The sequence below is a fragment of the Paralichthys olivaceus genome, chromosome 18 (assembly GCF_024713975.1).
Source record: "Paralichthys olivaceus isolate ysfri-2021 chromosome 18, ASM2471397v2, whole genome shotgun sequence".
Lineage (NCBI taxonomy): Eukaryota > Metazoa > Chordata > Actinopteri > Pleuronectiformes > Paralichthyidae > Paralichthys > Paralichthys olivaceus.
In genome coordinates this window covers 11,891,599-11,917,638 of record NC_091110.1, presented here as the reverse complement: position 1 = coordinate 11,917,638, position 26,040 = coordinate 11,891,599, and the positions used below count along the sequence as shown (strand labels likewise).

At 41.4% G+C, this 26,040-nt stretch overlaps 2 protein-coding genes across 4 annotated transcripts in view; both read right to left on the bottom strand.

The window, feature by feature from the left end:
• Positions 1 to 943: 943 nt before the first annotated feature.
• On the bottom strand, positions 944 to 4,192 carry LOC109626168 (bone morphogenetic protein 10-like). Its single transcript, XM_020081876.2, has 2 exons — positions 3,621 to 4,192; positions 944 to 3,274 (listed from the first exon to the last, which is right to left on the bottom strand). Exons 1-2 carry the CDS (start codon positions 3,958 to 3,960, stop codon positions 2,226 to 2,228), a joined length of 1,389 nt encoding a protein of 462 aa, XP_019937435.1. The 5' UTR covers positions 3,961 to 4,192; the 3' UTR covers positions 944 to 2,225.
• Positions 4,193 to 5,387: 1,195 nt separating this feature from the next.
• arvcfa (ARVCF delta catenin family member a) overlaps positions 5,388 to 26,040 on the bottom strand; it is a 96,018-nt gene continuing 75,365 nt past the window's right edge. The window contains exons 2-16 of one of the 3 annotated variants that reach the window (XM_020081776.2): positions 16,929 to 17,099; positions 15,620 to 16,227; positions 13,449 to 13,927; positions 13,183 to 13,366; positions 12,982 to 13,099; positions 12,629 to 12,794; positions 11,843 to 11,860; positions 11,637 to 11,708; positions 10,632 to 10,759; positions 9,590 to 9,740; positions 9,308 to 9,500; positions 8,925 to 9,036; positions 8,193 to 8,280; positions 6,736 to 6,812; positions 5,392 to 6,513 (exon numbers count right to left, since the gene is read on the bottom strand). In XM_020081776.2, coding sequence (XP_019937335.2) covers positions 6,421 to 6,513; positions 6,736 to 6,812; positions 8,193 to 8,280; positions 8,925 to 9,036; positions 9,308 to 9,500; positions 9,590 to 9,740; positions 10,632 to 10,759; positions 11,637 to 11,708; positions 11,843 to 11,860; positions 12,629 to 12,794; positions 12,982 to 13,099; positions 13,183 to 13,366; positions 13,449 to 13,927; positions 15,620 to 16,227; positions 16,929 to 17,099 — 2,658 coding nt within the window. In that variant the 3' untranslated portion in view covers positions 5,392 to 6,420. Of the gene's footprint in view, positions 6,514 to 6,735; positions 6,813 to 8,192; positions 8,281 to 8,924; positions 9,037 to 9,307; positions 9,501 to 9,589; positions 9,741 to 10,631; positions 10,760 to 11,636; positions 11,709 to 11,842; positions 11,861 to 12,628; positions 12,795 to 12,981; positions 13,100 to 13,182; positions 13,367 to 13,448; positions 13,928 to 15,619; positions 16,228 to 16,928; positions 17,100 to 26,040 lie in introns of all 3 variants that reach the window. The other 2 variants (XM_069514062.1, XM_020081777.2) reach the window with 2 other exon arrangements.

Genomic DNA, 26,040 nt, shown 5'->3' with positions numbered 1-26,040 from the left:
TATGTCACAAATCATACAATATAATATCAATCATTCTATGGTATCTGATCACGTAATACCCTGACTGTGCCATTTGTACATTTAAATATTGAGAATGCTTTCATTTGCACACAATTACCAGAAAATGTCCTCATGTGAACTTTGAGTTTAGGCCAGTGCATAATGTGTTCATGTAGTTCATAAAACAAACTGTCCAATTTAGTATTTTCAAATAAACAAGAATGTACTTAGGAGCACAAATCAAACTAACAAGCAAAATTAAGTGGCTTGTTCTTAATGGCTAATTTGGACCTGGATGTCCTGGTGAATAAGAATATTGATTAAATCCTTAAAGTCACTGTATTAACAAAAGCCATATATCTTTAAGCCAAAGCAGCAAAAGGATAATAGTTAAAGTTGTATTTCAGTTTTATGCTGGAAGACCAGTTTGTCAATATCTCTGCCCTGCACACTTGGCCTTTACAAATCTGAACACAGAGTGAGGATCCTATTAATTTAAAAAGTTCCACAGTGTTATGCCATTATTGTTATCGGCTTCCAACTGTTAACAGCAGAAGCTGGGTGATGATGTGACATGTTTTTTTTCCATTTGTACTGTTGCCGTGGCCTCGATAAGGGTGTCAGCATGCTCGTGTCAGAAAGAGGAAGTGAGAAGGGTTCAGAGGGCACAGAGCAACCTGACGGCAGGATTGTCAATGGAGCATGTCTGCGTTGGAGACCAGGAATCTGACACCACCTTCTCACAAATGCTCCCACTTGGAGTGGCGTCTCATCCTGAGTGACGGTCTACGAGATTCCAGGCTCTAACACCTCCTTATCGCCGTGGCATGGAAGCGGGTAGAGAGAGGCCCTTTAGGCATGTGACGTGAGAGGGATGGGGATTAAGGTTGTTAGGTGGGGAATGCTGCGATCACCTGGCAATGACACAAGTTGCACAATCAAATTGCTTTCAGATATTTTATTTTTTTGACAACTATAATAACATTAATGTCTGCGTGAGAACCAAAAAGCAGGATATGAATGAATAGTGTCAAGAAAGATTTCACAGCAGCTGACAGCGACGTTAGGTAACACAAACTGTACATTTTTCAGACATGAAGTCATGAAGAGCTCAGAGATACCGTGAAAATCCTCCAGTGATCAAAAGCCAGCAACAATAGATTTTCTGGAGAGCAAATGAAAGGAGAAATGTCACAGCTTTAAAATCATCTCCATGGCTCCAACATGCCATAGGGCAAAGAAACAATATATATATATTCCTACTTATAAAGCATTTTGGCATCACTGTGATTTAATTACAACTGAATTTAAGATAGTTTTTATGTTTAAAAACATATAGAGTACTAACAGTAGTGCAAGTCATTGTAATATAGTGGGTATAACGTATTTGTCACGACAGAGTAGTTCAGATTGGATAAGCTGGAGCCGCTCAACTTGTGCATCTGCCACAACTAAATGTAGCTGAAATGAGAAGAATACGTGATGGCAATTCACATATTGATGCAGTATGAATTTGATCTATTTAGTATTGGCTATTCTGCTTCTGCAAATAATACAAAATTCAGATTGTGCACGTTGAAACACTGCACACAGGGTTTTGATCACATGCATATTGATTTATTGACACATACATTTTGTTTTTGCATCAGATGGTATAACTGCAATATTTAACTTAGTGAATTAGACAAATCCTGATTGATTCCAAAAAGGTCAAACAAATATTTTCCCCATGATGTTGGACATTATGTTTTTTTTCTTTTATGTAGCATGGGCATAAAACACTATCAATAATTATCACAATATAATTTTCATCAATAAAAAATGCCTAAATGGTCGACCTCAGATTTGTAGAATATTTTGCAGTGATGATGCAACGATGTGAATTTATTTCATTTTCCTTTTTAAAAATGAATTGTGGAGTTACGCAAAAACACTCTCATATACCAAACCCCCCAATTAATTGTCAAAAATCAGGACAGACTGAATTACATTTGCAGCGTTGCTTTGACAGCTTTATATTCTACATTAATATAATAACTGGTTTTCCTTTATACAATTGCAAATTTACAACATTTAGTACAAATTTGTGTCCATTACTAATTTACAACTATGTCCAGAATTGTGTAGTTTTTTTTCACACGCCACTGTATGAGACTCGAGTAGATATTGTGGAAACATGAGAAGATGTGTGCAATGTGCAGTCTCTATCTCTCTGTGTTTCAGGACTATCTGCATCCACACTCCGCCACCACCATCCCCTCGTACTTGTGATTGAACGTGATCACGCCGTTATCGTGATAAAGGAGTGATATGGGCTCCAGTTTAGTGGGAACACAGCAAGCACGCGATGCTCTCTCTGGACTCTTAACACTCAGCAGAGTCTGCACTATGGCGTGTTTGGTGGGCGAGACCTCGGAGGTCATGGGTGGGTTGCACACACCCTTGCACTCGTAGGCCTCGTAGCCCAGAGGCTGGATGATCCACGTGTCCCAGCCAATGTCTTTAAAATCCACAAAGAGCGGGGTCCTCTTGCACGACTCGCTCTTAACATTGCGACGGATTCGGGGAGGTGTGTCGTAGATAAGGTTGGACTGCAGCTGCAGGTCAGACTGTTTATCCAGGTCGTCCTGGTTTGCATGGCCAGCGTTGTGATTGGCGTGCCCCCAGAAAGCTTGTTGGCTGTGGCCTGCGTTTTCAACGAGGTCATTCTCGTGTCCAATCATCTGGGTGAGCTCTTGTTTATCCTGTTTGTGGTCCCTGCTCTGATCATCTGAGAACACAATCATCACTGCATTGTGTTTTCCCACTGAGCTCCTGTCGATATCAATCTCAACCAAGGCTTCACCCTCCTCTGTGACGTCCCGTGTGGCCCCTTCCTCCTCAACAGTCGTGATGTGAACCTCCAGTCTGTTAACCGCACACCCCGACTTCCGCCAGAGCGTAACCACATGAGTCAGGTCAAACGACACCCAGCTGTTATCTCTGGCATGAACACGCTTTGTCACCAGTTCCTCCAAATCCTTCATCTCCACCACCTCTTCTTTATCCCTCCTTCTGCCTTCTTTCCCCACCTCTTTTGTCCAAACAACGCCCTCATGTATTTTGTAAACGGTCACCTTGCAGTCAAGGCCAGAATGTTGTCTTTGGGCCCGCCGGACCAGGGTGAAAAGGTGAAGCTCGGCTATGGTTATGTGCTCATGATGGGGCATGGAGATGTTGAACATCAGGGGATATATCCGCACACCCCTGGCCGTTAAACTGTAGGGGGAGGAATCTGAAATTAAAATATCAATAAGTGTGTCTCAATGCGTTTTGCATGCATTTACATGATCAAAACTCACGTTATACTGTTAAATATTAAAACGTATCCTTGCATCAAAAACACAGCTTCATCATAACAAATGCATTAAGTTGGTTTAAATCATATTATTAAAAATGTTTTATTTCAAATGAATCACATAATCACTTTGGTTTCCATAAATCAAAGACCTTTTTTGTTTAACCTTTATGTTAAGCAGTTCGGGTTTTTTAACATCCTATATTTTTATGTTTTCTTAAGAGACAAAAAGTGAAGCAATTTTTTCAAGATTCTTGTGGTGTTAAACAAAACAAGTGTGTACCTTCATTCTTGAAACTGCGCACAATGTTGGCCGAGGGCACAGAAGTGCGGTCGTTGGCAAAGCGGTTGTACAGCTCCAACATGTACTCAGTTTGCTCCTTATGGGCAGCGAGCGGCCTGGACTGGGGCCTCAGCTCTGTGAGGTTCAGCGTGGACAGAAACTGCCTCATAAAGTCCTGCACGTCAAGAAGCAGATTATCACCCATATCCTTGTCGACTGACGCCCTGCGTTGGGTCTCGTGGGGCCTGATGGGACTGCTCCAGTTCAGGCCAGTCAAAGCCAGAAGTAGGACATTCAGGGAGCTGATAAAGCCGAGGCTGGAGAAGACTGGAGCGACCATGGTTGAGAATGGAGGAATGGTTTTAGATCCAGAGACTGAGAAGTAGATGAGAAGATGTGATGGATCCTTTGGGAGAGGACACTTCTAGGTTTTTGAGGGAGGGCTGACCTTGGTTTAAAAGGACAACAGGTTGGTGTTGGGGGCAAAGAGAAAACAGCTCTGCCCTCGTTGATCTTGTGGTCTGGTTGTGAGGGCAGGGCTGTGCTGTCCAATGTGCTGTGCTGACATGTGTGGAGATGTCACCATGGCCGTGTACTCCCCCCACCCCACTCCACCCCACTCACTTTAAATTCAACTGATATTCAAACTCATTTTGATCCGCAACTTTCTCTTGACAAACCAATGACCTGCATTTGAAATTACTTTAACCTAACATCCCTATGTATGTGTTGCACCATGCTACAATTAAAATAATGATCATGTTCTGCCGAATAAAGTCCAGAAAATGTAGAGATATGGAAATAATCACATTTTCAGTATCTTTTAAATGTATAAAGATTCAAAACTTTGTTATGTCATCAATTAATATTATTGTTTAATTTATACATTGCAATCTCCACAAGAGGCCAGTGTACACCTAACATCTGTAACTCTGCTTTCTAAAAAAGACAGCACTAAACATTTTCACTGGGTGGTGAAGATGCTGATTTATACTTGTACTTTCATCTAATTACTGTTTTTATTTTCTAATAATTGTTTTCTGACAACTCACATGTGATCATTGCCATCAACTGAATATAAGCTCACAAACAGTTACTTACCGTTAGTTAAAAATTAGTTAAATAATATTTATACTGCTTATAAACCTATTTACACAGAGTCACTTTTGAGGAGAAAATGTAAATACAAACAAAAACTTCATTGGTTGTTGTTCATGTGTTGTGTGTGTTGCTATTTATGGAAGTTAATGCATGATAATCCCTTGCTGAGTCACTGCTAGATCACTATGCATTATGTGGCTGGATTATATAATTTTGCAGCGGTTAAGAAATATTCAGTTAGTAAAACAAAACTAGGATTGAATCCACTTTTTACGTCAGTTTATTGCAATATTACTTATTTTTTAAAGAACGGGCATATGCATGGTAAACAAAGTCATTGGAAAAATTCCTGTTATAATATTTTACTTCCACTATTGCAATAACTGCTGCAGAGTTAGGTCTTATTATAGTTGGTTACAAGCTACATAACAACTTTTGTTAAACCTGTATAAATATTCCCATTTATTAGCTTTATTTTGTGTCTGCATGTGTGAGTTTTTCAGACTGTTTTCCTTGAATAATTGAAACACATTTGGCCTCTTTGGAGCTCCGCTGTTTTTTGAAAACTTGAAAACCTCTTTTACGTTTGACAATTGACATCCAGCCTAAACCCACCTTTGTAGCTGTGTTTGAACTGCTTATACAGATAATATTTATGATTTTTCACCCAGTGTGGGGGGGGACATTTCAAAGAGGAACATCCACAAGTCACTGCCTATAAGAAAAACCCAGCTAAGGTTTTTATCTATTCACTTCAGTCTAACCAGAGCAACATTAATGTTTTTTTTTACTGGTCAGTAAGTGATTTTTAAGGAAAAGTCACCCATAGAAAATGGGAAAAAAACATATAACTCAGTGTATAATTAATAAAAATAGAATATAACCAAAAATTAAAATTATGCACGTCATTTATTTTCATTTTTCAGTCAACATCGCAATGCAAAAAGGACCACTGCAAAGCAGAGTTGTATTGAATGTAGGATTACTTACTATAAGATAATACACATGACCTTTAATTAATAACATGGGTATTACAATAAATATTACAATATAAATGCCTTCATTTGGAGTATTAACAGTCCTTTGTTACACATTTACAATCTCATTCTGCCGATCGTGAATCAAATGGAATAGAGACAGTTAGCGAATGACTGCACAGTCTAGTCCGATGATTTATCTGTTAACAATAAAATGAATTCCAAATCATCTGCATGTTTTTGATGACTATGCTGACGAGAGCCCTAATCCTAATGATCTCAAACACCGACCAAAAGTATTTTAAAAATCGTTTTATATCACAATCTTCTTCAACAACAGATCCATGTGTCACTTCGGGCCTTCATGGCTCAACAAACTCGAAATATTAGAAATCTCATACTCGTCAGTAAAACTGAAACTGTACATGTCATATTCTTTGGAGTCTCCATTCACCAGTTTGCATATTTAGTCTATTTCACATATCATAAGTAATCCATCTTGATTTTCAAACATATCATCCATCCAACCTATTGCCAAATAATCTCCATAATAAATACATGTAAATGTTTGGCACATTATCTTCTATGAACAAAGAAAATGATTTCTAACTGGATGTATTCCTCAGTCTTCACAAGAATAATCAAATGGCACAAATCCATATCTCACCACTGGAAACTGTCTCTGCAGGATTTAACCGGCGCGAGCGGCCGTGTTGTCATGTTTACACCCAGGAGTCCAGCGGTGGAGGCTTGTTATCCATGAGGCCCACCGCAGGTCTGCCAGCTCTGATGAAGTGTTTTCTTTCACTTGTGGCCTATAGGTCATGAAATATGCAAATGGACAGCGTTAGTCTATTGGCATTACAAACCCTGACAGTTACAAACACACGTCACAAGAATCCTTGTTAAAAATAAAATCCCTCAAAGCATAGTTGATATCTGCATTTCTTCCATACTAGGCAAAGGTTATGAAGTCAGCAATTAGTGAATGAGATGTCTCTGAGGTTTTCATTCAGTGCATTCAAATCGCAGATCACCTGTAGAGCATCTCTTTCCACAACAGCTCCTTTCCCATCTCCAACTCTGTCGTTTGGCTCTAAACTGGAATATACATCTGCAAGAAAAGAAATACTTTCAAATAATACAATAGAAAATATGGCAAGGATTAGAAAAATGTAGATGAAGAGAACAGTCACTTGTAATGGGGAACCATAGGAGAGTCTGAGTTCAGTCACTTTAAAATGACACAATAAGGAACCTCAGGGTTCTTTCCCCTAAATAAAAGAGCCCTTTACCACAGACAGGTTCAATATTATATATTATTATAGCATATCTGTTCAATAAAGGTCAGTTAAATGTAAGTTCAGGCAAGAAATTAACCAACTAACAAATTAGCCTACATCTGTAACTTAGCCAAAGTTAAGTGTCGAAATTTCAAGTTCCCTGTATTAATGCATTGATTAAATAAATCTGATGAATCACCAAGCAGTATATTGTATGTTAATGCAGCTACATGATTATACTTATTGAAATGATTTGAAGTCAAGAAAGTGGCCCGATGCTCCATTGGTTATGCCTCTTTTTAATTAATGTTACATAAACCATAGTTATTAAAATGTTACACTAAATTTAAAAAAAGTTTTCAGTCAACAAATGTCTATCTGTGTCTGTCTACAATGCGCTTTTAAGGCTAATTGGGTCATTTCACTGGGTGGTGGGACTTATACTGCAGCCAGCCACCAGGGGGCGATCAAGATGATTTGGCTTCTCTTTTCGGGAGCAGTCAAGTCAATTAGCTTTCACGCAGATTACGCTGCTACCGCTCCTGTCTCAAGTAGCATACTTGAAATATCAATCCCTCTCTCTCTCTCATTGAAATTAAATTTCTGCATCTTTTTATGAAAATTCTAACATCAAATAAATGTCAGACTTTGAAAACTGAGTTAGACTTTTGAGAACTTAATAAGGTTTGATATAGACCCACATGTTTTAAAATGTTAATACTGCAGATCCAACCAGCTATGGGCCTATTGCCCTTTAAAGAAACACAAGGTCTTATCTATTCATTTCAGACTGAGAGACCAGAAAGAGAAACAGGCAAATACAATGAAATAAGTCATTGAAAGTAGCGTATAAAATTCTGTTTTATTGGGAAGCTAGAGGTCGCTCTCGATGTGGGAAAGTGCCCTTTTGGAATAATGTTCAAATGAAATGTGACTGCTGATGCGTGAGCCTGCTCTGCCTCTGGGAGAAGCTGCTCAGGCTAATAAGCCAAGTCTGTGCACTGATAACCTCAGCAGCACATCATTGGTTCAGGGCTATTTTCCAGAAGAATATAGTCAGGGACTGAACATTTTCTTTGTCCGTGACATGACAAGACCCACAATATGTTTAAAACCTGCTTTTTGTTCCCTGAGCTAGAAGGACACTTTTCTCATTCAGATGATGCTTTAAAATAATTTCACTGAGGGAATTCATGCACTGATTTGCTGACCTTGGTTTTTGTCCATGAGAGGCAAAGTGATGTCATCGCCGCCTTGCTTTGCACTCTTGGATTTTTTAGTCGTTCCTGTGGTCGTTGGCTTTGAAAGACAGAATGAATTATGTTACAGGATGGCAGCAGAGAGATAGCATACGGATGTGGACCACTTCAGGCGATGATGAGACACTTCCGGCCTCCTTGTGACCTGGACAAAATGGATGTGAGACTAAAGAGTCCCACTTGTAAAATAGCAGATGTGGGGATTTGAACCTAAATTGGCCCCTGTAGTAAATGGTAAATATGGCCCAAATAACACAAAATATTATCTTCCAACCTTTGGTACCTTAGGTTGAAATGCGGTATTGCTATAGCTTACTTGTGGCCCAGATCTGGCAGACAGGAGCGGTCTGCCCAAGTGCCAACAGTCCATGTGGTATGTGCGCCGGATGTGGGCCAAATCAGGGCCAAAACATTGTTCAATATACGATTTCTTTTTGTTCTTGATATAAAATGACATAACATTTGGAAAACTATACGCTTAAGGTTACTGATTCCTTTTCATCCAACTCGTCTCAGTCAAAGCTTTTCTTTCACTGCAACAAGCAATTTTATTTCTCAACACATATTACCAGGTATAAAGTAGTTTGTATTGGCATGCCACATCCATGATGGTTTACCCTTTAAAGTTTATGTTGTCCATTGTGCATGCTGAGTTTTAAATGACCAGGTAATAGGAACAAATACCTTAAAGTGGCTCTTGTTCCAACCGGCCTTGTTTAAAGTGTTTCTCAGGTCCTTGTAGACCCATATTGTCTGGAGCACTTGGGACGCTGCCTTGGTCTCCCGCGCTGATTGGCTGACGACAAATCATCAGACATTATGGTAAACAACAGAGGACAGCTCTGAGACAACACTGTGCTGATGATTAAAATCCATTTTTGGTTGCCCTGGGATATCATGCTCATGATATCATGAACTATCGCATCAAAGACATGTCAGAACTAATCCAATAAAACCAATGCACTGTGCTTTACTTTTCTATGTTATTTTTACAAAAGGATAACATTTGAGAGTTTCAATTTGGGTTTTTGGCTGTTCTATTATTATTTTATAAAGAGATTACTTACCTGGACTTGTTTATGGCCACCAGCTTCTGCACAGCATGACCCTGTATGAGCGCTCTTGCATTCTCTGGGCTATCTGTGATGATCTCATGGATGGTATTCAGAATAGAGACGACTGTATCTCCCTCCAGATTCTTTGCCGGGTGCTGCTGCCCACAGGGAAGATTACCGACAAGGTCCCTCAGAGCATAACTCCCTGCAATGACAGACGGCGTGGCCAACTTAGTGTGAGTGTGCAGGTGTTACAGAGCCGTGGGTATACTGGTGAGAATTAAAAGCCTGAACCTATGAGGTCTTTATTCCTCCTGTCCATGGCCAGGTTGCGGAGAGCAATGGCCACAGCTCGCACCACTTTGTCCACATCCGAGCGCAGCAGCTCCACCAGGATGGGCAGCCCTTTCTCTTTTCTCACCGTGGCCCGGATGTAGCTGGACCACTGCAGACACAACCGATATGACAGCTGATTGACAGCAGCATGTTTGGAAGTATCTGTGAGCGATTGCTTCAGGGGTTTGTCATCTCTCCACCTTTTTCAAAACCACTCATATTATCACAAGCACAAATGAGACGCTCAATTCTCTCAGCTGCTCTGATGTTTATGATGTAATTCAGTATCCCAGTGTTTCAGGCCTTAATGAGCAGCATTGATGTTAAAATAAAGTGGCACAACAATTGAACCACCTGGAGTACCTTGCAGTGAAAGAGATTTTTTTGATTATGTAGGATGGTGACAAAGTCAATCTTGAGAATCCTGTTAGATAAAGACGATCAAACTGTTTGTTTGTCAGTTGGTTTGTATGTGTGTTTGTAAGCAATATTACGGAAAAACTACTTCACAGATTCCCACTAAAAACTTATAGGAAGGGTGCAGTATGGATCAAGTAAGAACCCATTCGATTCTGGTGCCAATGCGGATCAGGGGCTGGGATCAAGGAATTCTTTCTTTAACAATGTTTTTCAACATTTTCAGGAGATGTTAAGGGGACTGATATTTATGAGTGTTTTCTGGTGCGGATCCAAAAAAATCTAGTGAATTTAAATGTGGTTTCATAAGCGGAGGTATGTGTTCTATTGAGTTCTAGTCTTTGTCCTATTTCACACTTTAATATTACTACTACTTCACCGATGAACCCTGGATATGTTCAGTGGACAGTGTACAACATCAAGACAAAATGAGAGCAGCCACAGTAATCTTTTTTGGAATAATTATAATGATTCTCAGCAGTAAGTGTTAGATTTAAATGAAACTCATGCAAGGTCTAAGCATCCAAGTAAAATAATCCACTATGAATTAGTCAGCAGAGTGTCACTATTCCAAACCACTCACAGCCCAGTGTCCCGCAGCTAGGTTCTGTAATGCTCCTGCAGCCGCCTCCAGGGTGTTGTGGTTGTGACTGCAGGTGAGAAGAGAGAGGTAGAGCCTCACCACCTCCGGCTGGTACAGCAGCTCCAACCCTTTAACAGCAAAGGCAGAGAAAGTCAGGTAGGACTGTCAATCCAACTGTATACATGGAAAATATATTAACGATGTTCCAGAATCTCCTCTATGTATCAGAAGATACGGAAGGTTAGAAAGATAAGAATATTTGGGTGATGATTAATAAAAATGCATGGAAGATAATCACTAGTCCAGCAGCCTCCTGCAGAGGTTATTTTATGTGTGCCAGCAGCTGGACACCTGACAATTGGTATAAAGCTGACCCAGGATCGTAACATGCTTGTCATTCTGATTTGCATTTACTGGCTGCAGCGTGGGAGGCATCAGCGTTGCTCTCCTCTCTGTTCAGTCCTAAACTACTATTGTGGGATTTTTTTTCTGTACACAGCATGAATCCATGATTAAAATTGGCCACAAGGCTACACACAAAACATAAAGATAGTTAAGCTGCACAAATCTCTGAGGTATGTACATACTGTAGGTCATGCAGAAACCTGAGCAAATACATGTCCCTGCCGCAAGGGTAATTCTTCTTCTTCTAGATGTTGCCAGATACAAATGTTATCAGTCTTTTGGTTGGTGGGTCTTTTTGTTTTAGTAATGAAATCTCATCAAGTGGTGCAGGTGTTGACGTGTGGCTTTGAATTTAAATGAATTCCCTTTCAGGCCATGCCAGCATCATGCATATAAAACAAATAACAGCACAGAAAGCAGATGCAAATGCTTCATAATAGTATGATGATGACATATGAAAAAAACTCTATATGATCTATTCACCCTCTAATGTACATCCTGCTATAACATTACTATAAGTCTTACTGCAATCAATATTTTGTTAAATCTGAGCTGTAACGTTTTATGGTAAAGTTCTATACGTTTTCAGAAAACATATACCTTTCATTTGTTCTGTGCGTTTTGGTAAATCCAATGTACCGTACTTTCTGTCCATAAATCCATTTTTCCAACCTGTACATCACAGACACACACATGCACACAAACACAGACACCAGTTTTCATTGTACACAGATACACAATGACAGCAAATATCCAACCACCATAAAACTGCCATAAAAATATTCAGGAGTATTGTGCAGACTGACCTTGATTGAACCACTCCTCTGGTGAATAGGGTTTGAAAGGAAAAGAAGAGACAGAACAGGGACTATAAGATTAGATTATGCAGGAGGAGGACAAAGCACAGAGCTCCTCGATGTGGTGTCAGACGCTGCTGAAGAACAGGCACATCCTGCCTCACATTTGACTCAGCGCTGCATTCGTCAATTTTGTGCAATTAGCTCTGGAAGGTTAGCATTGGTAAAAAGCTATAAAACTGTAAATCACAATTAACTCCAACTTTATTGTTTCTCCACTATGTTGTTCCCTTCTAGCATAAACAGCTGCAGTCCATTAATGCTGTTTATCAGTTCTAATTGAAACTGGTTCTTACATAGGTTACATATTTTGTGGGTTTTTCACGATCTAGAAATTGTCCTACTTGTTGCATCAGTTGTAAAATAAATAATAAAAAAAACAGATATAACATTACTGATGTAACAAAGTATAAGACAACTTTCTCAGTTTTTGGAACCTGGCATTCCTACTGAGTGAAATCTATCATCAGCTACTGAGCAGGATGATGAAATATTCAGGCTCTCATTGGCATAAAAGAGGGCAGAGAATGTGAACGCCCTGCTCGAAGGCAACACACGCTCAAAGTAAGATGTTCAAACAGAAAACGGTTGGTTTGCGGAGATACTAGAAGATTTTACAACTGTCAAGGAATGAAAACCTGAAAATGTGATTGTTATGTGAGGAGAGGAAGGAAGAAAAACAACAAATAGAATAAGCTGGCTTTCATGAACTGCAATGTGTTATGGTCGACTAACCTTTGGGCCTTTTTCCCCCAAAACAGTCAGGTTCATTCTTCTTCTTTTGTTGCCCGACCGACCTCATCAGACTGGAGTGGGGCTCCTGAAATCGCTCAGCTCCTGGTATCTCTTTGTGAACGTGATAGGAGAGGTTTCGCAGAATGCAGACGCAGTTCTCCACCGACTAAAATGGCAAACAATGACAGAGGATTCCAATCAGATTTTTTCCTCTCAAAAAAAATGACTTTGGAGAACTGCAAATGCAATGTGTACAGCTACACAAATTGAAAGTATATACACTCATGTATTAAAAACACATTTCGAATTGTATATTTTTCTCAAATCTCAAATCATATGTCAGTGTGTTGAACCTTATTGTCAGTATCCTTGTTGACAACAGCTGACTGCAGGGCGTGAAGGAGCGCATCCACAAGCCCCTGACAATCCCTCAACCTCTGTCGAGCCTCCGCTCCATCTGAGCTGACGTTCCTGCAGAAACAACTCGGTTCTATCACACCTCAGCTTTCAGGAACATTTGTCATTCACTCCTTGACAGCAGCAGCAGAGATTACCTCAGACATCCAGAGGTGTTCTTGAACACTGTGGTCCAATCAGCGCTATGCATTTTGGAGGGATCGGCCGAGTCTCTCCTCCAGCCCGAGTGTGGGATGATGATTTCGTCGGTCAGAGTTTGAAGGCCGTGGTTGATGACCATCATCTTCAGTGGCTCGTGTGAGGAGAGGTTCCACAAAGTGCCTGCAGGAGAACAAAAATACTGGAGCTGTAGAAATAAAATGTTTTTTTAAGGCTCGAGAAACCCTCAGAATTTTCACTGTACCTGTTACCAGCTCTTTGACCTCCATGCTGCTGGTCTTCCTCAGCAGTCTGACCAAAGCTTGTATGCCATCACAGCTCTTGATGGCCATTTTGTTATTATGGTCTTTCCCAAAGGAAATGTTGCGCAAAGCACCACAGGCTTTACGGTGGACTTCAGGTTTAGGGTGGTCCAGTAATTCCACCAGGATCGGCACGCCGTTCAGCTGGCGAACATCCTGCTTGATACGGTCATTCTCATAACACAGGTGCTGCAGATAAGCGGCCGCGTTGGACTTGACCGGGTCCATTGGGTGGCTGAGCATGGAGATGACCTCGTGCAGGTTGGGGTCCCTCCAGCGCGGGTCTCTGCGGATGCTGTCCAGGCTGACCATGCTGCTGCGTTTGTGGGGGAACTGCAGGGTCTGTGCTCGGCACATGGCCTGGAAAAAGGGATTCAGGTTCCCCTCTAGCTGGGCCATGAAGGCATCATCATAGCCACCTCTGAGGGGACAGAAAACGTTGTGCATGCATTTATATTGTGATTAGGACAACACCTAAAATGGACTTAATCCAAGTTTATAATATCAATGTGTTTTGGGACTATTTCTTGACCATTTGCAGTGACTCTCTTTTCTAGTTATCTAACTCATATCACAAATGTTGTCTTATCTTTGGGCAGAGCCAGGCTAGAATTTTCCTCTTGTATTTAATTTTAAGCTAAGCTATGCAAACATCTCCCGGCTGCAGCCTTATATTCAACCGACGACTAAGAGAGCTATTGATCCTCTCGTCTATTCCTCAGCAAGAAAGTGAGCATGCTCTCCCCAAAATGTCAGCCTGTTCATTTCATTTTCTGCAGGGTGAATAAAAGGGTCTAATAGACAGAGCATTGGTGAGTTTAACACCAGGCAACAGTGAGTTGTGTCTTTAGTAAACAGCTCTGTCACTTTATATGGGCTAAGGAAAAGCTTCTGGCAGGAAATAACAGGTAAAACCTCCTTATTTATTGACTTTGCAGCCGGCTGCCTGATTGATACCAGATGCTGCTTAACTGCTGTCCATCTGTCTATCTGTTGTCCACGCTCACTCACAGAAACAGGATAAAAGCGACTACACGGCCTGTGCAACTGCTCAGGTTAATCTGTTATTATCACAGTAAGTCATCTGCGATAAAATTATACTGAGCGTCAACTGGAACTTGGTTTGGAAATGTTTGCTACTGCTACAGTTTTCTTGAAGTCAGGGGAAGCATCTGAATATCTGACGTCATCTACATTTTTAAACAAAATGGCTGCTCATAACATGGGACATGGAAAAACATCATAGAGCAGACATAAAGATGGATGACGAGTCTCCACTTCCTCCAACTGTCAAGAACTGAAGCCAAAACATTCCAAATTATCAGAGGATTGAGCAGCAGTTGCAAGGTCGTGCATTCGCCCTCAACCAATCTTAAGTAAGTCTCAGCTGTCAATCATGATGTTTCACTCCATTTTTATAACAACAAATTACTAATCAAAACAAAACTTGCCAGAAAAATTAACACTTGAACTTACATCAGTGTGATGAACTACCTACAAGACAGGAATCATCTTGGAGAAAAATGTATTCAACATGTATTTGTTATGTAATGGTTTAGTTAGGTCAGGCGGTATTCATATATATATGTACTACAGCCAGCCACTAGAGGAAGATCGAAAGCTTCACCTTTGTGGCGCAGTCCTGTCGTCCGTCTCTATTTACAGTCTGTGATTTAGATGACTGTCATTGTGATGACATCATTACAACATGCATTTAAATCAGTCTCAATAAGCTTGTTGAGAAGAAAACTCAAAGGAACACTGAACATTAATGATGATCCCTGTCTGTTTTCTGACCACAAAAGTATAATAGGATCAAAGATTGACCCTAAATTAATGGACTCCTTCCCAAACCCTGTACAGAGGAAAAGGTTTGCACAATCATTATTGCGTTGCAAATATATACTGTATATTTATTTTAAAATGTTTTCTTTAATGTGTTTATGGTGTAGTGACTGAGTAACATCACATCGCAGATATTACCGATTTTCTGTCTGTAGAGACTCATCTGTATTTGTCTCGACATCATTCGCACCATTAAAACCACAAGAGTCCATGAAAGCCATTTACACACTTTCCCTCTGCGGGATCAATAAAGTTTGATCTAATGTACCTGGTTCTCGAGGGCTCTCTGAGGAGCTCCATGGTTGTAATTGGCCTGAACTGGTGGATCCCCCCCAGTGTCGGATAACTGGCAGTCGGGTGGTCAGTCTTCATGTCCAGAGGATTCTCCCCCCGATCACCGCCCTCCTCCTCTACTTGGCCGCTGAGTGCAGCAGGGGCGTAGCTGTCCCGGAGGAAGGGTAGGGTGTAGTGAGCCCCAGGCTGGAAGTTCTTGGCTGGCCAGTAGCCGTGGAGGGTGGCACGGGATAGGCTGCCATACCCTGCGCACAGGTCGCCCCCGATGCTTCTGTAAGTGTCAGGCAGGGTGTACACTCTGCTCTGGCTGTCTGGATTCACCGACTGAGGCTCCCCGGGATGTGAAACCGCCTGAGACTGTGGAGGTTTTGTGGTGGCGCCTCCTGTCGTTGCAATTGGTGTAACTAACTCAGTGGGTTTGGTGTTTGCTCCAGGAGTGGGTGGCTCTGCTGGAGCGTTATCTTTAACCACTGGGGTCGATTTGATATCAGGTGATGTCTGGAAGTTCTCCAGTTGTGTCTCTGATGATTCTTGGCTCTCACTCAGGGCTTGTTCACCCTCTTGTTCCACAGCCTTGGACTCCTACAAGATTAAATGCATTACAGCTAAATATCTCCACAACAGTCTGATCACAGTCCCTGTTAGTCAATAAAATCCCATTGGTTTGTGAGATCTACAGGTTCCCTCTGCCCCTTTGAGCACCACCAAATTGGTTTGTTCACAGTCGGAGCAGGAACTATTTGGTCTTAATTTAGCCGGAATAGACCAAACATGTTTCTGTTGCCTACAGTGTGTGTTTATTTCTCATGCAGCACCATCCCAGCTCATTTTTACATAGCGATGATCAATCATCATCATCGCAGTGCTTCTCTGGCCTTGTCGGCCACCAGTGAATAATGAATTCTTCTTTCCAGCCAAACAATAATGAATCCCCCTTGTTGAAAATGAGTTTAGATTGGACTCTGATGAAACAACTTGAGGTCCAGCCACTGTTTAGAAGCCGAGTAAATTGCAGGAAATTTAATCGCATGGTTGAGTCTGTTGATTTTAACTCTTTCGTTGCACGAGTGAGAGGAAAGCTTATCGTTGCTGTTTGTAGAAACCAAATGAAATAGAGGTTAATCACATTCAATTTCATGGTGTTGTTGACATGTCGAGTTTGAGAAGCACTGCTTTAATGGATTTTTCTGATCAAATTATAATTTGACTCTGAGAAAAACGGTTTTGATTTTGAATTTTCTGTCTTAGACATTCTTCAAACAAACTGTCATAAAGTCACACACCTCAGTGTCTGTTTGGTGTGGGGTGTCGGTCTCCAAGGAGCTCTCATTGGTTGAGGTCATCACGGAGGCGATGGAGGTGGGCGTGTCCAGTTCGTCAGTGGCGGACGGGTTATCCAGAGTGGGCTCTTTAGCCTCCTGGGCCAGAGATAGAGGAGGAGGACCCTCTGAACTCTGCTCCAAACAACACACACAGAAAGGAGTTGGACACGGTTGCTGCATGGAATCAGTGTAAATGCATCATTTGTAGCTATTATGAACATCATGTTTGCCTTATACACAAATGGAGAGAAGATTATGGGATAGACGACACAGTGATGGCTCATCACGCCATGAAGGCTGTCAACACATTATCACATAATCTGTATAATTTGACACATGAATTACAGAGTTCACACTGAATAATGTGCACACCTATATTTATATCAGACAAATATATGTCTGGAAAATCATGTGTATGAGCTGTAGATAAACTGTGGCTTAAAGGTCCTATATTATAGATAGTGCTGGCCATGTGTTCTTTGGTTATAAAGCAGGGTAAGGTGCTAAACAATGAGAAAATACTTAAATGTGTTTTGTAATGTTGAAATAAAATATTCATCTCCCTTAATCATGAAATGCCCAAGTCTCTATGACTTTGACAAAAAAAGTTATTCAAAAATATCTTGTACTATTTTTTTTAGATTTGGTGGTTTCCCCATTTCCAAAGGTCGTAGAAGCTCGGGGATGGTCCCAATGGATCGGGCATACCCACATTAGTGCAGATGGAACCAACTTCCAAGTCTCTATGACCTTCAGAAAAAAAGTTATTTGAAGAATATCTTGATCTCCAATGGGTTTTCATCCCTAACCCTAACCCTAATCACAACCCTAACCCTAACCCTAACCCTAATCACAACCCTAACCCTAACCCTAACCCTAATTGCAACCCTAACCCATATTAGGGATTAATTGGAATAACTCCACACTGCTTGCTCGAAACGTGCTGTAATTCAGTGTGGTTGTGTGGCAGGCCACCCTTTATTAATCATGAAATGCACAAGTCTCTAGGACTTTCAGAAGAAAAGTTATTCAAAAATATCTTGTACTTTTTTTTATAGATTTGGTGGTTTCACCATTTCCGAAGGTCGTAGAAGCTCGGGGATGGTCCCAATGGATCGGGCAGAGCCACATTAGTGGAGATGGAACCAACTTCCAAGTCTCTATGACCTTCAGAAAAAAAGTTATTGAAGAATATCTTGAGCTCCAATGGGTATTCATCCCTAACCCTAACCCTAATCACAACCAAAAAATCAAACACTAATCACAACCCTAACCCTACCCCTTCCAAAGGTTGTAGAAGCTCGGGGGTGGTACCAATGGATCGGGCATAGCCACATTAGTAGAGATGGAACCAACTTCCAAGTCTCTATGACCTACAGAAAAAAAGTTATTGAAGAATATCTTGAGCTCCAATGGGTATTCATCCCTAACCCTAATAGCAACCCTAACCCTAACCCTAATCACAACCCTAACCCTAACCCTAATTGCAACCCTAACCCTAACCCTAATTGCAACCCTAACCCATATTAGGGATTAATTGGAATAACTCCGCGCTGCTTGCTCGAAACGTGCTGTAATTCGGTGTGGTTGTGTGGCAGGCCACCCTTTATTAATCACGACATGCACAAGTCTCTAGGACATTCAGAAGAAAAGTTATTCAAAAATATCTTGTACTTTTTTTTATAGATTTGGTGGTTTCACCATTTCCGAAGGTCGTAGAAGCTCGGGGATGGTCCCAATGGATCGGGCAGAGCCACATTAGTGGAGATGGAACCAACTTCCAAGTCTCTATGACCTTCAGAAAAAAAGTTATTGAACAATATCTTGAACTCCTATAGGTTTTCATCCCTAACCCTAACCCTAATCACAACCAAAAAATCAAACACTAATCACAACCCTAACCCTACCCCTTCCAAAGGTCGTAGAAGCGTGGGGGTGGTACCAATGGATCGGGCATAGCCACATTAGTGGAGATGGAACCAACTTCCAAGTCTCTATGACCTACAGAAAAAAAGTTATTGAAGAATATCTTGAGCTCCAATGGGTATTCATCCCTAACCCTAACCCTAATAGCAACCCTAACCCTAACCCTAATCACAACCCTAACCCTAACCCTAATTGCAACCCTAACCCTAACCCTAATTGCAACCCTAACCCTAATTGCAACCCTAACCCATATTAGGGATTAATTGGAATAACTCTGCGCTGCTTGCTCGAAACGTGCTGAAATTCGGTGTGGTTGTGTGGCAGGCCACCTTTTATTAATCATGAAATGCACAAGTCTCTAGGACTTTCAGAAGAAAAGTTATTCAAAAATATCTTGTACTTTTTTTTATAGATTTGTTGGTTTCACCATTTCCGAAAGTCGTAGAAGCTCGGGGATGGTCCCAATGGATCGGGCAGAGCCACATTAGTGGAGATGGAACCAACTTCCAAGTCTCTATGACCTACAGAAAAAAAGTTATTGAAGAATATCTTGAGCTCCAATGGGTATTCATCCCTAACCCTAACCCTAATCACAACCAAAAAATCAAACACTAATCACAACCCTAACCCTACCCCTTCCAAAGGTCGTAGAAGCTCGGGGGTGGTACCAATGGATCGGGCATAGCCACATTAGTGGAGATGGAACCAACTTCCAAGTCTCTATGACCTACAGAAAAAAAGTTATTGAAGAATATCTTGAGCTCCAATGGGTATTCATCCCTAACCCTAACCCTAATAGCAACCCTAACCCTAACCCTAATCACAACCCTAACCCTAACCCTAATTGCAACCCTAACCCTAACCCTAACCCTAATTGCAACCCTAACCCTAACCCTAACCCTAATTGCAACCCTAACCCATATTAGGGATTAATTGGAATAACTCTGCGCTGCTTGCTCGAAACGTGCTGAAATTCGGTGTGGTTGTGTGGCAGGCCACCTTTTATTAATCATGAAATGCACAAGTCTCTAGGACTTTCAGAAGAAAAGTTATTCAAAAATATCTTGTACTTTTTTTTATAGATTTGTTGGTTTCACCATTTCCGAAAGTCGTAGAAGCTCGGGGATGGTCCCAATGGATCGGGCAGAGCCACATTAGTGGAGATGGAACCAACTTCCAAGTCTCTATGACCTTCAGAAAAAAGGTTATTGAACAATATCTTGAACTCCTATAGGTTTTCATCCCTAACCCTAACCCTAATCACAACCAAAAAATCAAACACTAATCACAACCCTAACCCTACCCCTTCCAAAGGTCGTAGAAGCTCGGGGGTGGTACCAATGGATCGGGCATAGCCACATTAGTGGAGATGGAACCAACTTCCAAGTCTCTATGACCTACAGAAAAAAAGTTATTGAAGAATATCTTGAGCTCCAATGGGTATTCATCCCTAACCCTAACCCTAATCACAACCAAAAAATCAAACACTAATCACAACCCTAACCCTACCCCTTCCAAAGGTCGTAGAAGCTCGGGGGTGGTACCAATGGATCGGGCATAGCCACATTAGTGGAGATGGAACCAACTTCCAAGTCTCTATGACCTACAGAAAAAAAGTTATTGAAGAATATCTTGAGCTCCAATGGGTATTCATCCCTAACCCTAACCCTAATCACAACCAAAAAATCAAACACTAATCACAACCCTAACCCTACCCCTTCCAAAGGTCGTAGAAGCTCGGGGGTGGTACCAATGGATCGGGCATAGCCACATTAGTGGAGATGGAACCAACTTCCAAGTCTCTATGACCTACAGAAAAAAAGTTATTGAAGAATATCTTGAGCTCCAATGGGTATTCATCCCTAACCCTAACCCTAATAGCAACCCTAACCCTAACCCTAATCACAACCCTAACCCTAACCCTAATTGCAACCCTAACCCTAACCCTAACCCTAATTGCAACCCTAACCCTAACCCTAACCCTAATTGCAACCCTAACCCATATTAGGGATTAATTGGAATAACTCTGCGCTGCTTGCTCGAAACGTGCTGAAATTTGGTGTGGTTGTGTGGCAGGCCACCTTTTATTAATCATGAAATGCACAAGTCTCTAGGACTTTCAGAAGAAAAGTTATTCAAAAATATCTTGTACTTTTTTTTATAGATTTGTTGGTTTCACCATTTCCGAAAGTCGTAGAAGCTCGGGGATGGTCCCAATGGATCGGGCAGAGCCACATTAGTGGAGATGGAACCAACTTCCAAGTCTCTATGACCTTCAGAAAAAAAGTTATTGAACAATATCTTGAACTCCTATAGGTTTTCATCCCTAACCCTAACCCTAATCACAACCAAAAAATCAAACACTAATCACAACCCTAACCCTACCCCTTCCAAAGGTCGTAGAAGCTCGGGGGTGGTACCAATGGATCGGGCATAGCCACATTAGTGGAGATGGAACCAACTTCCAAGTCTCTATGACCTACAGAAAAAAAGTTATTGAAGAATATCTTGAGCTCCAATGGGTATTCATCCCTAACCCTAACCCTAATCACAACCAAAAAATCAAACACTAATCACAACCCTAACCCTACCCCTTCCAAAGGTCGTAGAAGCTCGGGGGTGGTACCAATGGATCGGGCATAGCCACATTAGTGGAGATGGAACCAACTTCCAAGTCTCTATGACCTACAGAAAAAAAGTTATTGAAGAATATCTTGAGCTCCAATGGGTATTCATCCCTAACCCTAACCCTAATAGCAACCCTAACCCTAACCCTAATCACAACCCTAATTGCAACCCTAACCCTAACCCTAACCCTAATAGCAACCCTAACCCTAACCCTAACCCTAATTGCAACCCTAACCCATATTAGGGATTAATTGGAATAACTCTGCGCTGCTTGCTCGAAACGTGCTGAAATTCGGTGTGGTTGTGTGGCAGGCCACCTTTTATTAATCATGAAATGCACAAGTCTCTAGGACTTTCAGAAGAAAAGTTATTCAAAAATATCTTGTACTTTTTTTTATAGATTTGTTGGTTTCACCATTTCCGAAAGTCGTAGAAGCTCGGGGATGGTCCCAATGGATCGGGCAGAGCCACATTAGTGGAGATGGAACCAACTTCCAAGTCTCTATGACCTTCAGAAAAAAAGTTATTGAACAATATCTTGAACTCCTATAGGTTTTCATCCCTAACCCTAACCCTAATCACAACCAAAAAATCAAACACTAATCACAACCCTAACCCTACCCCTTCCAAAGGTCGTAGAAGCTCGGGGGTGGTACCAATGGATCGGGCATAGCCACATTAGTGGAGATGGAACCAACTTCCAAGTCTCTATGACCTACAGAAAAAAAGTTATTGAAGAATATCTTGAGCTCCAATGGGTATTCATCCCTAACCCTAACCCTAATCACAACCAAAAAATCAAACACTAATCACAACCCTAACCCTACCCCTTCCAAAGGTCGTAGAAGCTCGGGGGTGGTACCAATGGATCGGGCATAGCCACATTAGTGGAGATGGAACCAACTTCCAAGTCTCTATGACCTACAGAAAAAAAGTTATTGAAGAATATCTTGAGCTCCAATGGGTATTCATCCCTAACCCTAACCCTAATAGCAACCCTAACCCTAACCCTAATCACAACCCTAATTGCAACCCTAACCCTAACCCTAACCCTAATTGCAACCCTAACCCTAACCCTAACCCTAATTGCAACCCTAACCCATATTAGGGATTAATTGGAATAACTCTGCGCTGCTTGCTCGAAACGTGCTGAAATTCGGTGTGGTTGTGTGGCAGGCCACCTTTTATTAATCATGAAATGCACAAGTCTCTAGGACTTTCAGAAGAAAAGTTATTCAAAAATATCTTGTACTTTTTTTTATAGATTTGTTGGTTTCACCATTTCCGAAAGTCGTAGAAGCTCGGGGATGGTCCCAATGGATCGGGCAGAGCCACATTAGTGGTGATGGAACCAACTTCCAAGTCTCTATGACCTTCAGAAAAAAAGTTATTGAACAATATCTTGAACTCCTATAGGTTTTCATCCCTAACCCTAACCCTAATCACAACCAAAAAATCAAACACTAATCACAACCCTAACCCTACCCCTTCCAAAGGTCGTAGAAGCTCGGGGGTGGTACCAATGGATCGGGCATAGCCACATTAGTGGAGATGGAACCAACTTCCAAGTCTCTATGACCTACAGAAAAAAAGTTATTGAAGAATATCTTGAGCTCCAATGGGTATTCATCCCTAACCCTAACCCTAATCACAACCAAAAAATCAAACACTAATCACAACCCTAACCCTACCCCTTCCAAAGGTCGTAGAAGCTCGGGGGTGGTACCAATGGATCGGGCATAGCCACATTAGTGGAGATGGAACCAACTTCCAAGTCTCTATGACCTACAGAAAAAAAGTTATTGAAGAATATCTTGAGCTCCAATGGGTATTCATCCCTAACCCTAACCCTAATAGCAACCCTAACCCTAACCCTAATCACAACCCTAACCCTAACCCTAATTGCAACCCTAACCCTAACCCTAACCCTAATTGCAACCCTAACCCTAACCCTAACCCTAATTGCAACCCTAACCCATATTAGGGATTAATTGGAATAACTCTGCGCTGCTTGCTCGAAACGTGCTGAAATTTGGTGTGGTTGTGTGGCAGGCCACCTTTTATTAATCATGAAATGCACAAGTCTCTAGGACTTTCAGAAGAAAAGTTATTCAAAAATATCTTGTACTTTTTTTTATAGATTTGTTGGTTTCACCATTTCCGAAAGTCGTAGAAGCTCGGGGATGGTCCCAATGGATCGGGCAGAGCCACATTAGTGGAGATGGAACCAACTTCCAAGTCTCTATGACCTTCAGAAAAAAAGTTATTGAACAATATCTTGAACTCCTATAGGTTTTCATCCCTAACCCTAACCCTAATCACAACCAAAAAATCAAACACTAATCACAACCCTAACCCTACCCCTTCCAAAGGTCGTAGAAGCTCGGGGGTGGTACCAATGGATCGGGCATAGCCACATTAGTGGAGATGGAACCAACTTCCAAGTCTCTATGACCTACAGAAAAAAAGTTATTGAAGAATATCTTGAGCTCCAATGGGTATTCATCCCTAACCCTAACCCTAATCACAACCAAAAAATCAAACACTAATCACAACCCTAACCCTACCCCTTCCAAAGGTCGTAGAAGCTCGGGGGTGGTACCAATGGATCGGGCATAGCCACATTAGTGGAGATGGAACCAACTTCCAAGTCTCTATGACCTACAGAAAAAAAGTTATTGAAGAATATCTTGAGCTCCAATGGGTATTCATCCCTAACCCTAACCCTAATAGCAACCCTAACCCTAACCCTAACCCTAATCACAACCCTAACCCTAACCCTAATTGCAACCCTAACCCTAACCCTAACCCTAATTGCAACCCTAACCCTAACCCTAACCCTAATTGCAACCCTAACCCATATTAGGGATTAATTGGAATAACTCTGCGCTGCTTGCTCGAAACGTGCTGAAATTCGGTGTGGTTGTGTGGCAGGCCACCTTTTATTAATCATGAAATGCACAAGTCTCTAGGACTTTCAGAAGAAAAGTTATTCAAAAATATCTTGTACTTTTTTTTATAGATTTGTTGGTTTCACCATTTCTGAAAGTCGTAGAAGCTCGGGGATGGTCCCAATGGATCGGGCAGAGCCACATTAGTGGAGATGGAACCAACTTCCAAGTCTCTATGACCTTCAGAAAAAAAGTTATTGAACAATATCTTGAACTCCTATAGGTTTTCATCCCTAACCCTAACCCTAATCACAACCAAAAAATCAAACACTAATCACAACCCTAACCCTACCCCTTCCAAAGGTCGTAGAAGCTCGGGGGTGGTACCAATGGATCGGGCATAGCCACATTAGTGGAGATGGAACCAACTTCCAAGTCTCTATGACCTACAGAAAAAAAGTTATTGAAGAATATCTTGAGCTCCAATGGGTATTCATCCCTAACCCTAACCCTAATAGCAACCCTAACCCTAACCCTAATCACAACCCTAACCCTAACCCTAATTGCAACCCTAACCCTAACCCTAACCCTAATTGCAACCCTAACCCATATTAGGGATTAATTGGAATAACTCTGCGCTGCTTGCTCGAAACGTGCTGAAATTCGGTGTGGTTGTGTGGCAGGCCACCTTTTATTAATCATGAAATGCACAAGTCTCTAGGACTTTCAGAAGAAAAGTTATTCAAAAATATCTTGTACTTTTTTTTATAGATTTGTTGGTTTCACCATTTCCGAAAGTCGTAGAAGCTCGGGGATGGTCCCAATGGATCGGGCAGAGCCACATTAGTGGTGATGGAACCAACTTCCAAGTCTCTATGACCTTCAGAAAAAAAGTTATTGAACAATATCTTGAACTCCTATAGGTTTTCATCCCTAACCCTAACCCTAATCACAACCAAAAAATCAAACACTAATCACAACCCTAACCCTACCCCTTCCAAAGGTCGTAGAAGCTCGGGGGTGGTACCAATGGATCGGGCATAGCCACATTAGTGGAGATGGAACCAACTTCCAAGTCTCTATGACCTACAGAAAAAAAGTTATTGAAGAATATCTTGAGCTCCAATGGGTATTCATCCCTAACCCTAACCCTAATAGCAACCCTAACCCTAACCCTAATCACAACCCTAACCCTAACCCTAATTGCAACCCTAACCCTAACCCTAACCCTAATTGCAACCCTAACCCATATTAGGGATTAATTGGAATAACTCTGCGCTGCTTGCTCGAAACGTGCTGAAATTCGGTGTGGTTGTGTGGCAGGCCACCTTTTATTAATCATGAAATGCACAAGTCTCTAGGACTTTCAGAAGAAAAGTTATTCAAAAATATCTTGTACTTTTTTTTATAGATTTGTTGGTTTCACCATTTCCGAAAGTCGTAGAAGCTCGGGGATGGTCCCAATGGATCGGGCAGAGCCACATTAGTGGTGATGGAACCAACTTCCAAGTCTCTATGACCTTCAGAAAAAAAGTTATTGAACAATATCTTGAACTCCTATAGGTTTTCATCCCTAACCCTAACCCTAATCACAACCAAAAAATCAAACACTAATCACAACCCTAACC